Below are 15,743 nucleotides of genomic sequence, written 5' to 3'. Positions count from 1 at the left end.
GTGCAGACTTTGGCTCCGGTGCAACCGATTACATCGCCTGGGTCGATGTCGATGAGATCGGGTAAGTCGGTGCGCAAGACCCGGCATGTGGACCCATCTACCCCTGAGTCTCGGGATCACTCTTCCCATGTCAGGGATCCTGATCTGTGGGGAGATTCAGAAGAGCCTTTTCTCTCTGAAGGAGAATGTTCCTCAGATGAGGAGGAGTCTGCTGTACATGACCCGTCCTCTAAGCATGACACTTCATCTTTCTCCAGTTTCCTGAAAGATATGTGTGATTCTCTGTCCATTCCTTTGGAGGCTGAGTCCAAAAAGTCTAAAGCTTTTTTGGACGCCCTGGACTTTGACCAACCTCCAAAGGAATTTTTGAAGCTCCCTCTTCATGACATCTTGAGGGAGACTTTTTACAAGAATTTGGAGACTCCCTTAACGGTTCCAGGGGCCCCACGTAAGTTAGACTCTCTGTACAAAGTAATTCCCATTCCTGGGTTCGACAAACCACAACTTCCTCATGAATCTTTACTTGTCGCCACCCTTAAAAAATCTTCAGGAGCCAGTGTATATGCTTCTGTACCTCCTGGCAGAGAGGGTAAAGCCATGGACAAATTTGGTAAGAGGCTCTACCAAAATGCAATGTTGGCAAATAGAGCTGGAAATTATGGCTTTCATTTTTCTTTTTATCTGAAACATCTCCTTACCACCATGGCTTCCTTTGAGAAATACCTTCCTCAACGGAAACAACAATCTTTCCACCATTGCTTGTCTTCTCTGTTTCAACTGCGTAAGTTCATGGTTAGGTCCATTTACGACACCTTCGAACTTACTTCCAGAGCGACAGCAATGTCTGTGGCAATGCGTCGCCTGGCCTGGCTTCGGGTATCTGAACTTGATGTTAATCATCAAGATCGGTTAGCCAACGCCCCGTGCCTAGGGGATGAGCTTTTTGGGGAATCCATGGATTCGACTACTCAAAAGCTGTCTGCTCATGAGACACGTTGGGATACCCTTCTTAAAAATAAGAAAAAGCCTCCCCCAACAAGGCCTTTTAGACAACAGTCAGCCTATCAACGCCGCTTCACAGCTCGGCCATTGCCAACAACTGCTCAGCAACCCAGGCGTCAACGACAGCAACAGCATCAGCCTCCCAGACAACAACAGCAACAGCAGCCTGTGAAACCAACTCCACAGCAGAAGACACAGCCCTTTTGACTTACTTCTCCAAAGTATAGCCAGTACTCCTATATCTGCTCTCCTGCCTCAACCTATAGGAGGTCGTCTCTCTCTATTTCTCAGCCGGTGGGAAGTTATCACTTCGGACCAATGGGTCCTCAATATCATCCGCCACGGCTACTCTCTCAACTTTCAGACTCTTCCGTCCCAAAACCTGCCAAAAGAGTCTGCTTTGAACAGTCCTCAATCTGCCCTCCTTATTCAGGAAGTTCAATCCCTCCTTCTTCTAAACGCTATAGAGGAAGTTCCTCTAGATCAAAAGGGGCAGGGATTCTACTCCCGTTATTTTCTAGTCCCCAAAAAAACAGGAGATCTCAGACCAATTCTAGATCTTCGCGATCTCAACAAACATCTGGTAAAGGAAAAATTCAAGATGCTTTCCTTAGCCATTCTTTATCCTCTTCTCAACCAAGACGACTGGCTATGCTCCCTCGATCTCAAAGAAGCATACACTCACATTCCAATCAATGTAACCTCAAGACAGTATCTCCGTTTCATGATCAATCATTGTCATTACCAGTACAAGGTGCTCCCCTTCGGTCTTGCTTCCTCTCCAAGGGTGTTCACCATATGTCTCATCGTGGTAGCTGCTTTTCTACGCTCTCACCACCTTCAGGTATTTCCTTACCTGGACGACTGGTTAATCAAGGCCACATCCGCTCCAGCAGTTCTCCTGGCCACCAACCAAACCATCCAGTTTCTACAAATATTGGGATTCGAGATCAATCTACCCAAGTCTCATCTCATTCCCACTCAAAGACTCCAATTCATTGGAGCGATATTGGACACACTCCTCATGAGAGCATTCCTACCATCCAACCGTCTTCAGACTCTTCAGTCTCTATGTCAGCAGGTGCTTCCTCAACATTCTATCTCTGCCAAACAAATGATGATACTCTTGGGTCACATGGCATCCACAGTTCATGTCGCACCCCTCGTACGTCTTCACCTGCGAACTCCTCAATGGACCCTTGCTACTCAATGGTCCCAAGCGACGGATCCTTGCTCACGACACATCTCTGTGACATCATCTCTTCGTCGATCTCTACAATGGTGGTTGGTATCCTCAAATCTATCCAGAGGTCTTCTGTTCCATCAACCTCCTCATCAACTAGTCATCACCACCGACGCCTCTCCTTATGCATGGGGAGCTCATTTGAACGAGTTCCAGACTCAAAGTCTTTGGACAGCCCAGGAAAGGAAGCATCATATCAATTTCCTGGAACTCGGAGCGATGTTTTATGCCCTCAAGGCCTTCCAACATCTTCTCTTTCCTCAGGTCCTTCTGCTGTGCACAGACAATCAAGTGGCCATGTACTACATCAACAAGCAAGGGGGGACAGGCTCTCGCCTCTTGTGCCAGGAAGCACAGAAGATCTGGACTTGGGCCATAGATCACCATCTCTTCCTGAAAGCTATCTATATTCAGGGAGAACAGAATTCCTTAGCGGACAAGCTCAGCAGAATTCTACAGCCTCACGAGTGGACACTCGATCCTGTAACTCTACAGTCCATCTTCGCTCAATGGGGCACTCCTCAGATAGACCTTTTTGCAGCTCCTCACAATCACCAGCTGCCCCTATTCTGCTCCAGACTCTACTCCCCTCACCGTCTGGCAGCGGATGCATTTCTCCTCGACTGGTCGAATCTGTTCCTGTATGCTTTCCCTCCTCTGCCTCTCATGTTGAGAACCTTATTCAAGCTCAAGAGGGAACGAGCCACCATGATTCTGATTGCTCCGAGGTGGCCCAGGCAACATTGGTTCTCCCTTCTACTTCAACTCAGTTCCAGGGAACCTTTTCTTCTTCCACTGTATCCTTCTCTGCTTACTCAGCATCAGGAGACCCTTCTACATCCCAACCTACAGTCTCTGCACCTGACGGCTTGGTATCTCTCGGGCTGACTTCTCATGATACGCTTTTGTCTCAGCCTGTTCGTTCCATTCTAGATGCCTCCAGGAAACCAGCCACTCTGCAATGTTACCATCAGAAGTGGACGAGATTTTCTTCCTGGTGTCTTCTTCATCATCTTGATCCAACTTCCCTGGCAGTGGAGACGTTGTTGGATTATTTGCTTTCTTTGTCTGACTCTGGCCTTAAGTCCTCTTCCATCAGAGTCCACCTCAGTGCCATTGCTGCTTTTCATGAGCCGATCCATGGAAAACTTCTATCAGCTCATCCCCTGGTGTCCAGGTTCATGCGGGGTCTTTTCAATGTGAAACCACCTATTAAAGCCCCTCCTATTATCTGGGATCTCAATGTGGTTCTTTCTGCCTTAATGAAGCCTCCATTTGAACCTTTGGCTACCGCTTCTTTCAAGTTTCTCACTTGGAAGGTACTTTTCCTTATTGCTCTTACCTCTGCCAGGAGGGTCAGTGAGCTTCATGCACTGGTTGCAGATCCACCTTTTACGGTTTTTCACCATGACAAGGTGGTTCTGCGTACACATCCAAAGTTTCTCCCTAAGGTTGTCTCTGAATTCCATCTCAACCAATCCATTGTTCTGCCTGTTTTCTTTCCAAAACCTCATTCTCATTCTGGGGAACAAGCTCTACATACTTTGGATTGTAAAAGGGCTCTAGCTTACTATCTAGAGCGTACGAAACCCCACAGATCAGTTCCCCAACTCTTTCTGTCCTTTGATCCCAATAAATTGGGACGTCCTGTTTCTAAACGTACGTTGTCTAATTGGCTGGCAGCGTGCATTTCATTCTGTTATGCTCAGACCGGACTGACACTGGAAGGTTCTGTCACGGCCCATAAAGTCCGAGCAATGGCAGCATCTGTAGCTTTCCTCCGTTCCACTCCTATTGAGGAAATCTGCAAGGCTGCTACTTGGTCCTCAGTTCATACTTTTACATCTCATTATTGTCTGGATGCATTATCCAGACGGGATGGACACTTCGGCCAATCTGTTTTGCAAAATTTGTTTTCCTAATGGCCAACCTTCCCTCCATCCCTCTTTTTGTTAGCTTGGAGGTCACCCATCAGTCAAGAATATGCTGCCTGCTTGTCCTGGGATAAAGCACAGTTACTTACCGTAACAGGTGTTATCCAGGGACAGCAGGCAGATATTCTTGCGTCCCTCCTACCTCCCCGGGTTGGCTTCTTAGCTGGCTTATCATAACTGGGGACCGCGCGCCTCTGTCGGGCGGGAAGGCACTCGCGCGTGCGCGGTGCGGCATGCCAGAACTTTCCAAGTTCTTAGAGTGCAATCACTCTAAAATTGTCCGTACCGGGGCTCCGTTGGTGCCGTCACCCATCAGTCAAGAATATCTGCCTGCTGTCCCTGGATAACACCTGTTACGGTAAGTAACTGTGCTTTCTGGTAGTGGTTACCTCTGCAAGATGAGTCTCGGATCTTCAGGCTCTTTCTTGTAGAGAGCCTTTCCGTCAAATCTTGAAGACTGCAGTCTCCCTGCACATTGTTCCTTCTTTTTATCAAAGGTAGTTTCAGCATTTCCTGTTAATCAGAAAATCCGCTTATACCTGTATTTCAATCTACAGGTTCTAAGAAACGGGACCATATTTTGAAGAAGTTGGATGTGAGAATAGTGCTTCTTCATTATCTAGAAGTCACTAACGAGTTCAGACACTCTGACCATCTCTTTGTGCTGACTCATTTGACTAGACATGGTGCACCCGCTTCCAAGGCCACTATTTCCAGATGGATTCCTAAGGCCATTTAATCAGCATAAGTTATTTTGAGGAAACATTCTCCTGTTTTTGTCAAGGTGCATTCAACCAGGAGTGTAGCTTCATCATGGGCTGAAGCTAGGACAGTTTCTTCTGCAGAGCGTTGGGTGGCAACTTGGTCCACTCGGCATACTTTTGCCAAGTTTACAGAGAGGATGTTGCGGTACAAGAGGTGCTGCCTTTTGGTCCTCAGTTTTAAGGGTCAGCGCAGTCATCCTGCCCTAGATTTCTGGGACTGTTTTTGTTTGTACATCCCGCTTGACCAGAATGACACACCTATTGCACTGGAAAAAGATTATGTCCTTACCTTGCTGATATTTTTTCCAGTAGATAGGGATGTCATTGGACCCCTGCCCTGTCCTTCCTGTGCCTGCCTGTCTCATTCTGTTTCTTTTCCAAGTTTGTATTTTGGGTGTCAGCCAGCCATTTGGGCCCTGAAGAGTTTTTTTTATATATACGGGGCACTTTCTGAGCTCCTTTGATGCTTCATGAAGCTCTTGCATGCTTGGGTACTAATTGCAGGTAGCAGTAGAGCTCCTGGTAAAGTAGGAGGGTCACAGAAAAAAATCAAAAGTGGATTCCTTCTGCATATGGCTCTTGGCCATGGGGAGATAACACGCTTGTCCAGAATGACACACCTATTTACTGACCTATTTACTGGAAAAGATATATTATCAAAGTAAGGACATAATCTCTTTTTATAATTTTCAAGCCTAGGTTAAACCAGTTGTGATCAGGGGTTCACAGTGGCAATTTTTTTCCTTATCCAGGCCTGAGCTGGGGAATAGGGTGTATCTGATTATGGACCCTGCTATGATAGTACTTGATATTCTTTTCTAATCCCATTTTATTGAAATAAAATGACAAATGCACAGAAACTTACAAAGTAATCTTGGTACCAAATATTGCTGGTTATGGAGATCTTCCAGCAGACTGCATTAATCTTGTGCTTGTATGTTTAGAACTCTTAGTTCTCAGTGATTCTCATTGGTTTATCCTTGCATGTCACTGTCCTGGTTGCAGCATGAAGCGTGCCAGTTCTCTGAATGTTCTTAACATGGGTGGCAAGGCTACTGAAGATCACTTTCAAGTAAGAAGCCCTATAATATTCTTACACAAGTACATACCACTAATTTGTTCTAGAGATATCGAGGACTGTACCACAAGGCCCTGTTGCATAGCAGAATATAAAGTGACTAAACAGACTGTGTACAGAGATTTTTTGCAAAATGTAATGTCATTGCTCTTGCAAGACACATGTTTTATGATATACTTCAAAATGACACTGTAAAAATTGTTCTTAATGTACTGTTTCCAGTCAAGTCTGAACGCATTCAGTGAATGAGAAATTTTGTGAATCATTGAAATTGTATATATTACTAAATATAAAAAAACCCGGTTGATCAGTTCCAATTGGATATTCTTTTTTGTTTTCTCAAAAAGCTGGCAAGCTAGGCTTCTAATAAAACACTTTGTATAACTTGGCTAATCTTACCCACCTTACATCTTTTGCATATTTTTACCTGGTGAAGCAAAGACCAGATAAAGGTTTAGCTGCTGCTACCTAATGCTGTGATGTAAAACACTATACACTCATGTGAGGAATGAACTAATTGGCTTTAGAAACAGTTGTTCTTTGTGCCAGAAGGTTACCTGCCCAGAAGGGAATGGGCTTCCTAACAAAATGAACTCTATTCTAGGCAGGAAAGTGCAAACACTGCCATGAATGCAGAAATAAACTTGTGTTAAAATCATTTATTTCTCCTCAGAAGAGTGTATGATGTTAAACTATACTAACATCTTTGAGGAATAATTGTAGTCTCTACATTCTTTGTTTAGCTTGGTTCAAAGTACCCATTGAAACAACATATACAGATAGTTAACTGGCTAGCTAGATTATGGTTTATAAGACTAAGGAATGTTCAAAAAAGCAAGTTTTGGGATGAAACTTGCACAAGGGATCTTAATAGTCCCGAGAACTCACACTTTGAATGCTTTTTAGCTTTTATTTTTGCATTTTTAAAATTTTATTTTTAGTATTTAGCTCACTACTTTCCACTAGTAGTTTTTAAGGTGAGTGAACATTCAGGTAAACTACACATTTCCCTGTCATTAGAGGGATCATAATCTAAGTTTGTACTTGAGATAGTGGAGGGTTAGGTGATTTGCCCAAGGCCACAAGGAGTGTTGGAGGGGGTTCTAATCCTGATTCACAGTTTGCTGCTCTAGCCACTAGGCAACTCTAGTCTGTACATAATAATTGTTATACTGGAACAGACCAAAGGTCTATCAAGCCCCCGGTATCCTGTCTCCAACAGTGGCCAACCCAGGTCCCAAGTACCTAGCTAGATCCCAAGGAATAAAACAGATTTTATGCTGCTTATCCTAGGCAGTGGATTTCCTCCAAACCATCTCAATAATGGCCTCTTTTAGAAAATTATCCAAATCTTTTAAAAAACCCACTAAGATAACTGATTTCGCCACATTCTACTGCCACAAATTCCAGAGCTTAATTACACATTGTATGAAGAAATATTTTCTCCAGTGTGCCCCTTAGTCCTAGTATTTTTGGAGAGGGTAAACAAGCGATTCACATGTACCCTTTCCATTCCACTCAGTATTTTTTAGACCTCTATCATATCACCCCTGAGTTGTCTCTTCTCCAAGCTGAAGAGCCCTAGCTGCTTTAGCCTTTCCTCATAGGGAAGTTGTCCCATCCCTTTTATCATTCTTGTCACCCTTCTCCGTACCTTTTCTAATTCCTCTATATCTTTTTTGACCAGAATTGCACACAGTATTTGAGGTGCGGCCATACCATAAAGCAAAACAAAGACATAAAATTTTATTTATATACTGTTATGCACCTGGTAGTTTGATGTAGTTAACAGAATTATCTAAAGGGTAAACAAAAGCAGCACATAGCACAAGAACAATGGTTTAAAGCAGGGGTGAGCAACTCCGGTCCTCAAGGGTCAGAATCCAATCGGGTTTTCAGGATTTCCCCAATGAATATGCATTGAAAACAATGCATGCAAATAGATCTTATGCATATTCATTGGGGAAATCCTGAAAACCCGAATGGATTCTGGCCCATGAGGACCGGAGTTGCCCATGTCTGGTCTAAAGGCTGGGCCGAGTTGGAGAAGTATATAGATAACATAGATCAGTGTGCAAATGGGTTTTTAGGTTACGTCTGAAGTGCCGGGTCATGCCCTTCAACTACAAAACGCCAGCCAGCATTCCTAGTTCCATTTCATACTAAGCTACTGGAATCAACTATCCCCACAGATCAAATCTCTCAAAGGGCTGCTGAACTTTAGAAAATCAATAAAAACTAAGCTCTTATCTAATCCCCTACCTATTGCCATATGATTCAAAAAAGAAAAATATATTCATCTGTATGCCAAATTATGCTGAAAACATTGTATTGTGGCAAATTATAAACTGTTTGTATACTATGTATGTTAACCTGTAATCTGTTCTGAGCTTGTGAGGGAGAAACAGGATAGAAAGTGAATTAAATATGTATGAGGAGGATGACAATATAATGGGAAGCAGCGCCTGGCTCAGAAGGGCTGCTTGGAAGGATAATGTTTTTGATCTTTTTTTTTTTTTTTTTTGCAACTTTTTTTGCAAGGAGGGGAAGAAAAAGATAGTTATTGCAGAAAGAGCAGGTGGGGGTAGCAAATTCAAACACTTCCATCGTGTAGCTCAGTAGACGGCCGTGGCAGGCCTTGTACATGAAACAGCCAAATTTGATGAGAGGGTGGGCCTCAATGAAGAGTGAAGTTGTTTATAATAGGGCATGACATGGTCTGATTTCTTCAGGCCAAGGATGAAACGTATAGCTGAGTATTAAATTGTTCAGAATCTGGGGGTGCAGAACAGAGGGCAGCAAGGATGATTAGGGGCACGTTGGGACACAGAAGGAAGGGAGGGAGCACAAACTTTGGACAATGGAAGGAAGGAGGGGAGGGAGCATGAACTTGGGACATAGAATGGAGGGAGTGGGGGAAAGATGCTGAGGTGGAGGAAGGAACAGAAAAGGAGAATTGTTGGGCAGGATGTCAGAGAGGGAGAGAGATGGTGAACATGGGGAAATGAAGAAAGAGAATTGTTGAGCATAGTGAGGGAGAGAAATATTGAACATGGTGGGAGAGGCATGGGGAAGAGAGAAAGGCGGGAAAAGGTGTAAATGCACACGAGTTGAGTCTTTCATTTGAAAGGAAGCTCTGGAATGAGAGGGCATAGGATGAAGTTGAGAGGTGATAGACTCAGGAGTAATGTAAGGAAATACTTTTTTACAGAAAGGGTGGTAAATGCATGGAACAGTCTCCTGGAAGAGGTGGTGGAGTTGGAGACTGTCTGAATTCAAGAAAGCATGGGATAGATACATGGGATCTCTTAGAAAGAGAAAGAAATAATGGTTACTGTGGATGGGCAGACTGGATGGGCCATGTGATTTTTACTGCTATCATGTTTCTATCTAAATGTTGGATGTGGTGGTGGAGAGGGAACAGTGGGATTGATGAAGAACAAAAGTAAGTGTAACCTAACTTTTTTTTTTTAAATTTCTATTTAAACTACAGTACTTTATTTTGAGGAACGTTTCTTTAATGTTTTTTAGCCCGTTACAATAACGGGTGCTAGAATAGATGTGTACTTAGGCATTGTTTTCTTTCTGTATGTCTGACTCTCTCCCTGCCTGTCTGTCTTTCTGTCTCTCTCCCTGGCCCCCTGTCTTGTCTTTCTTTCTGTCTCTCCGCCCCTGTCCAGCAGTAGCCCTTCTCCCTTTTACCTCCCCCCTGTCCATCAGCACCCCTTCTCCCTTCCCTGCTGCCTGGCCTAGCAGATGCTGGACAGGGAGCATCCGCTAGGCCAGGCAGCCTCGGGGCTTTTGTTAAGCCGGCCCTCCTCACATTATCGAAGTGGGCCGGCCTAGCAAATGCCCTGCGGCTGCTTGATGAAATTACGGTTGCTGCCGCTGCTGGCCCGGAGGAGAGAAGAGGCATCCTGGCAGTGACAGCGTAGTCAGAAGGCAGAAAGTCAGCCAGCTTCGGAGATCGGGGCAGGAACTTTGCTGGGGAAACTGCCGCAGCAGGCTCCTGTGCTTGCGGCGGCATGTAAGCACGGATGCACAGAGATTTAAGTGCACATGCGCGCTAAGGGTTTTATTATAGTGGATACAGACTGTGTACTGTACAGGATCCAAATTGCATACAAATTCAACTTAAGAATGATTTAAAAAATGGAACTTGTTCTTAACCTGGAGACTACCTGTACATCAGTTCATGTGCTGCTGTAGAATTAAACCAAGCAATCTTGTTTTGAGTGCTGTGCCAGCAGGTAACACAGGAGCTGCCTCTAACATATGTGAAATTAACGGCTTCACATTAACATTTTCACATGTCATTCATCCCACCCCACCCCTGCTGACCAGGTGCAAGCATATCATTAATATCTAGGATTGAACAAGGACTCAATGTTTTAAAAAGGGCTGAAAATCTTGCAAAAGCATTTGTAAATCACAACCAAACTAAGGCTGGAATGTAGATTTTTGCGTAGCACTGTTCCAAGCAGCTTTCATGAAAAAAATAAAGTAGGCTGCTGAAATCCACATTACTGCAGTCATACTGCATTCTGATTGGTTCACATGCAAAACACCACAGTTAATAAACTGCTAATGAAGCAGGGGATTGATATCAACCCTACTGTAAGAATGAATTGACACTAGAAGCACAGCACTTCAGATTTGCATTGACTGCCCTCTATAGTTGATATTGCTTAGCTTTTGAATCTTTTTGTAAGGTATAAATACTGCCTGGTTAATCTATTATAGCTGGTTTTGCTGCTTGGTTGATCAAAGATGGGTGGCTTACCCATGGGCCAGAAAGCCCTAAAGACGACACATTAAATTATTCCATTTGATTGCAACTTGATATCATATGGATTGTTTGAGTCTCTATTTATAATTCATTGAGTCGGAATTGCATAAGTTTTCCCTCTTCATGAATTATAACTGTTTATAATATACATATAACAAACCATGAATTGGTTCCTTTATTTATACTGTGTTCACACATACCTCTATTTCACTAGTGAGTGAATAAATTTCTAGGCTTATTGTTTCTTGCCTTCACATGGGATTAAAATGAGTTCCAAGTTAATTATGGAGTAATTAATCCCATTCAAGAAGTTATTTTCATATCTGCATTATTAATGGATATTGGATTAGCTGTATGTGAATAGTTTGAAATCACAAAGAATGTGACTGCATATGACCTAGTTTGCCCAACTACTTAACTTTTAAAGTCCCTCCCTCTTCTGTAAGTGATCTCTGTGATTGCCTCACACTTTCTTGAATTCAGTGTGTGTGTGGGGGGGGGGATTTCTCCACTATCTGGAAAGCTGTTCCTTTTATCTACTGCTCTTTCTGTAAATATTGCTATGTTATACCAGAGTTTACCCCTTGTTCCAGAACTGCTGTTGAAAAGGATACAACGCCTTGTATATGAGTATTTACACCTTGGAGGTATTTAAGTGTCTCTCTCGTGTCCCTTATCTCCACCTTATTCCAGAATTAGATCTGATTCTATCTCCATATGCTTCATGACAGTTGATCATTTTAGTTGCTATCCTCTGGACCAGTTCCATTCAATTAAGGTTCATTTTCAAAGATGTGGTCTCCAGAACTGCAAAAAGTGCTCCAAATGAGATCTCACAAGAGGCATATACAGAGGCACTATTGGCCATTCTTCTCCTTACTCAACTAAGCAGTCCTTGGCTTTTGTATTGCCTTATCTTTGCTTGACCACCTTAAAATCAGGCATGATCCCCCAAATCCTGTTCTTGCTTCATATGCAGAACCTCATCTCCTATAACTATACTGTTCCACGGAGGCTTTGCAGCCCAAATGTATGACCATGTATGTTTTAGAGTTAAATCTTAAGCTTCCAATTTAGACCATTCTTTGAACTTTTGTTAGATCATTATTTTTAACATAAGAATAGCCATGGTGTCAGACTAATGGTCCATCTAGCCCAGTATTCTGTTTCCACCGTGGCCAATCCACAAGTACCTGGCAGAAACCCAAATAGCAACAACATTCCTTGCTATTGATCCCAGGGCAAGCAGTGGTGTTTTTTCTGTACCCTGTTGCAGAATTTGATGTCATGTGGGTTGTCTTTATATGAGCTATAATTTGTCCATATTTAATTATAGAATACTAGATCTATGGAACAGTGAGCAAAACCAGACTAACCAATCCAAAAGTGAATGTCCACATACATAATCCAGGATGAGGCTGTATGAGGCCAGCATTAAGAGAACTGCATTCAAGTTCATCCTGCTGCTTGCTAAATAAAAAAAAACTCATTAAAGGTAGACTGAACAGTTTTAAAATTGTTCAGTGAAAAACATTTTACTTTGCAGTTGTCTTACTATTTACTTTGCATGTTGTCTTACTATTTCTGCTCTGATAAAGCCCTCTTGCTGTATCTTCAAAAATGAACATAGATGTGGATGGGAGAGTGAAAGGGTACAAAATCGAGAAATGTCCAATTTAATTTGTAGCTTCTTAATATGATTATCCAAATGAAGTGTGGTTTAGTTCAAATCTGTGGCTAGCTTTTGAGCTGCTGAATTATCTAACCCCTATGCAATAGCAAATGTAATCATTCAGCAATGTAACTTGCTAGAAGCACGGGATATATTGGTAAAAAAAATGCCAGCCAGAATACACAACATTCTGAAAGTGTCCCCCATCATGTGACATTTCAAGTGACCAGTCAGAATCCAGCTTCTCAACAGTGCTGTGGTGTGTGGTTGTCATTGAAAGGCACCTATTCGTTCTCTTATTGTGGTGGTCTATTTGTTTAGAAATGACAGGGTTAACCTGATGTATTAAGCTTTATCTCCGTAGGACTGCAATTGGAGAAAAGCTGTAATTGGTCGGTGATAGGTTAGAGCATGGTCACATAGAGACTGATGTAGCCGATCCATCGCTGCTATTCCTCAAACTGTCACTTCACTGACAACACCTCATTAAAACTATTTTAGCATCTCATTTTTAGTAGTATTTATGTTTATTTGAACTTATATTTTTCTTCATTTTTTTCTCTTATGCAGGAGCGAAATAATTATCTGACAGAATCGAGAGGTTTGAGTGCCAGTCACACTGATTTGGCACATTGAGTTTCTTGGACAGAAGCTAGCTAGAATTCTTTTTTGAATGAAGAAGCACTGAGACTCTCGAAAGCTTTGCTTTCTCACCATTCTGTAGGAACACTTTGCGCAAAACATTTTTCAGAAGGACTGTTCTTTTTACTTTTCTAAATAGTAAATTTTAAAATTTGTCACTAGATTTTTCTTTAAAAAGAAAAGCTATATAAAGATCATATGTAAGTGTGTGTGTGTATATGTATGTATATATATATATATGTATATGTATGTATGTATATATATATATGTATATGTATGTATGTATATATATATATGTATATGTATGTATGTATATATATATATATGTATATGTATGTATGTATATATATATATATGTATGTATATATATATATATATATATATGTATATATATATATATATATATATACACACACACACACACACACAAACACACATACCATGTATTCCTCATTGCACTATGGTGTGGCATTCTCTTGATTTATAACTAGTGATTACCACAGGATCCAAGCGCAGGTAACACACAATATTTAAAATATACCAAAATATAGGTATGTGCATAGGTACAGGATTGTACATAAACACAGCTGAAATGACATGTATAGTAGTAAATAAGGAATGAGTTGAATTTTGTGTGTTCTATTTGCATGGCTGTTTTTTAGTTGATTTAGGTTTGAACAGCTACCAGGTATTGGAATAGCCTGTGCCTCATCTTAAACTGGGAAATTAGGCTTTTGCGATTTGGTTTAATTGTACATTGAAAAATTCAGTATCTGGCCAAATTCTATCATACATCTTATTGGTAAGGCCAGCTTGCTGTTCTAATAGCATTAATTTAACATTTAGTCAATGCTGCAAGGACCATATCTTGAACTTCTTTGAAAATTTGAGTATATAAGAACAAAATTTTCTGGAATTTGGTGGTGATGACACTAATTTTTCCAGTGCTCTTACAGCTTGGCACGTAAACCCTTTCGTGGTTTCATTGCAGACTTGATGACGTTGTGTTAGGATCTGTGTATGAAAGTCGGTCATACAGTATAAATGAGATGCAGAACAAAAAGGATGAGACATTGGCATAAGAGTAGAACCCGCATTTGAAATGACATGGATATGTTAACATAACTTGAGCAATAATACAGCAAAATGAACAAAAGCTTGATTTAAAGAAAATAAGCCCTGTTTAGGTCCATTTTTATGCTTTCTGTTCCCTCCACCCCACCCCACCCCACCCAGCTGTTCATATCAATTCTTATATCCTAACTGTAGAATGAACTTGACTTTTGAGTACTTTGACATTTCGGTAGATGATATTCCATAAAAATGAGATGTCCATGATATTTGATGCTGCTAATGAGATGGTATTTGCTAGTAGAGAGTTGTGCACATCAGAAATAACCAGGCAAGAACTGATGGGTTACTAAGTTGTTCATTGTCTAGTCTAGTGTTTCGTTTTATGGGAGTTTGTGTGCACTTTGCAGCAATCTAGCTGTTGGTAACAATTCAAAATTACCATTTTTTTACAGATAAACCCTTTCATGGGATGGCTCCTAAACACTGTTTCATTTTCTATTGGAATAATTCTTTCAGAACTTTTTACTGACTCAATTAACAACCTAGTGCTTTGCAGCCTCTTTAAGAACTGGAATTTCCTGCTATGTATGTTAGAACATTCTAGCATTTGTGCCTCTTTGTAAGCTACTTTAACACAAGGCTCTGATACAAATGTTAGAGTTTTGAAAGCACTTGATATCTCCCCATCAAATATTTGTAAATAGCTCGTTCAGCATTTTCGTTGGAAAAGTACTTGATGCAACGTGCTGATGTTTTTGTACAAAAGTGTATGTATATGTACTTGCATGTACTAAGATGTTGTTCATATGCCTGGTACATCTGGTTCATAGCTTTCAAATACGGTGTAGGTTCCTTTCACTTGTTAGTGAAACATTCTCTTAAGGCCTAAGGCTCCATTGTTTACGGTTGGCACAACCTTTCGGCTTGGTGTGCAAGTTTAGATTCTTGGGCTCTACCCTAGCAGGAGTAATATTTGTTACAAAAGAACAATTTTGCCATTTAAAGGCAAAGGTTCAAATCCACATAACTACCTCCCCATTTCATGCTTTTTAGTTAATGCCATAGAAATAATATAAGCACAAACATCGCATGTGGTCAGTGAATTTGCAAAGCAACAAAAAGATTAATTCAGCATCAACTGGAAAAAAAGATATGAAGAGAAAGTTTATTAATAAATTGTGAACCTTCAAACCACCACACACTAAGTGAAAAGGAAAGCCTCAAATTTTTAAGCTTACAATCAGTGCTGTAGTAAGGGAGTGGTGCCCAGGGCAGTGATGTGGGGCATTGCCGTGCCATTTGCCCCCCTTTACTCTTCCTCACTGCCTCCTGCATACCTCTTAAAATGTTCACCGGCACAAGCAGCATCTTCCACCTGCTTCTTGTGCTGGCCTTGGCCCCCTTCTAACATCATGTCCTGGCCCCACGACCAGAAAGCGATGTCAAAAGGGGAGGCAAGGCCAGCATGAGTAGCAAGTGGAAGATGATTCTTGTGCCAGTGAACATTTAGAGAAGTATGCAAGGGATGGAGAGGAGGAGAGGCAC

At 41.7% G+C, this 15,743-nt stretch overlaps 1 protein-coding gene across 4 annotated transcripts in view; it reads left to right on the top strand.

The window, feature by feature from the left end:
- KLC1 (kinesin light chain 1) overlaps nucleotides 1-13,285 on the top strand; it is a 185,773-nt gene extending 172,488 nt beyond the window's left edge. For 3 of the 4 annotated variants that reach the window (XM_033950972.1, XM_033950973.1, XM_033950971.1), the window contains 2 exons: nucleotides 5,949-6,015; nucleotides 13,053-13,285. In XM_033950972.1, the coding sequence (XP_033806863.1) occupies nucleotides 5,949-6,015; nucleotides 13,053-13,118 (133 nt within the window). In that variant the 3' untranslated portion in view covers nucleotides 13,119-13,285. The remainder of the gene's footprint in view (nucleotides 1-5,948; nucleotides 6,016-13,052) is intronic. The other variant, XM_033950976.1, reaches the window with a different exon arrangement.
- Nucleotides 13,286-15,743: the final 2,458 nt, after the last annotated feature.

The sequence above is a fragment of the Geotrypetes seraphini genome, chromosome 7 (genome assembly GCF_902459505.1).
Source record: "Geotrypetes seraphini chromosome 7, aGeoSer1.1, whole genome shotgun sequence".
Taxonomy (NCBI): domain Eukaryota; kingdom Metazoa; phylum Chordata; class Amphibia; order Gymnophiona; family Dermophiidae; genus Geotrypetes; species Geotrypetes seraphini.
The sequence above is the reverse complement of the archived record's forward strand: the minus strand, read 5'-3'. Positions and strand labels throughout refer to the sequence as shown.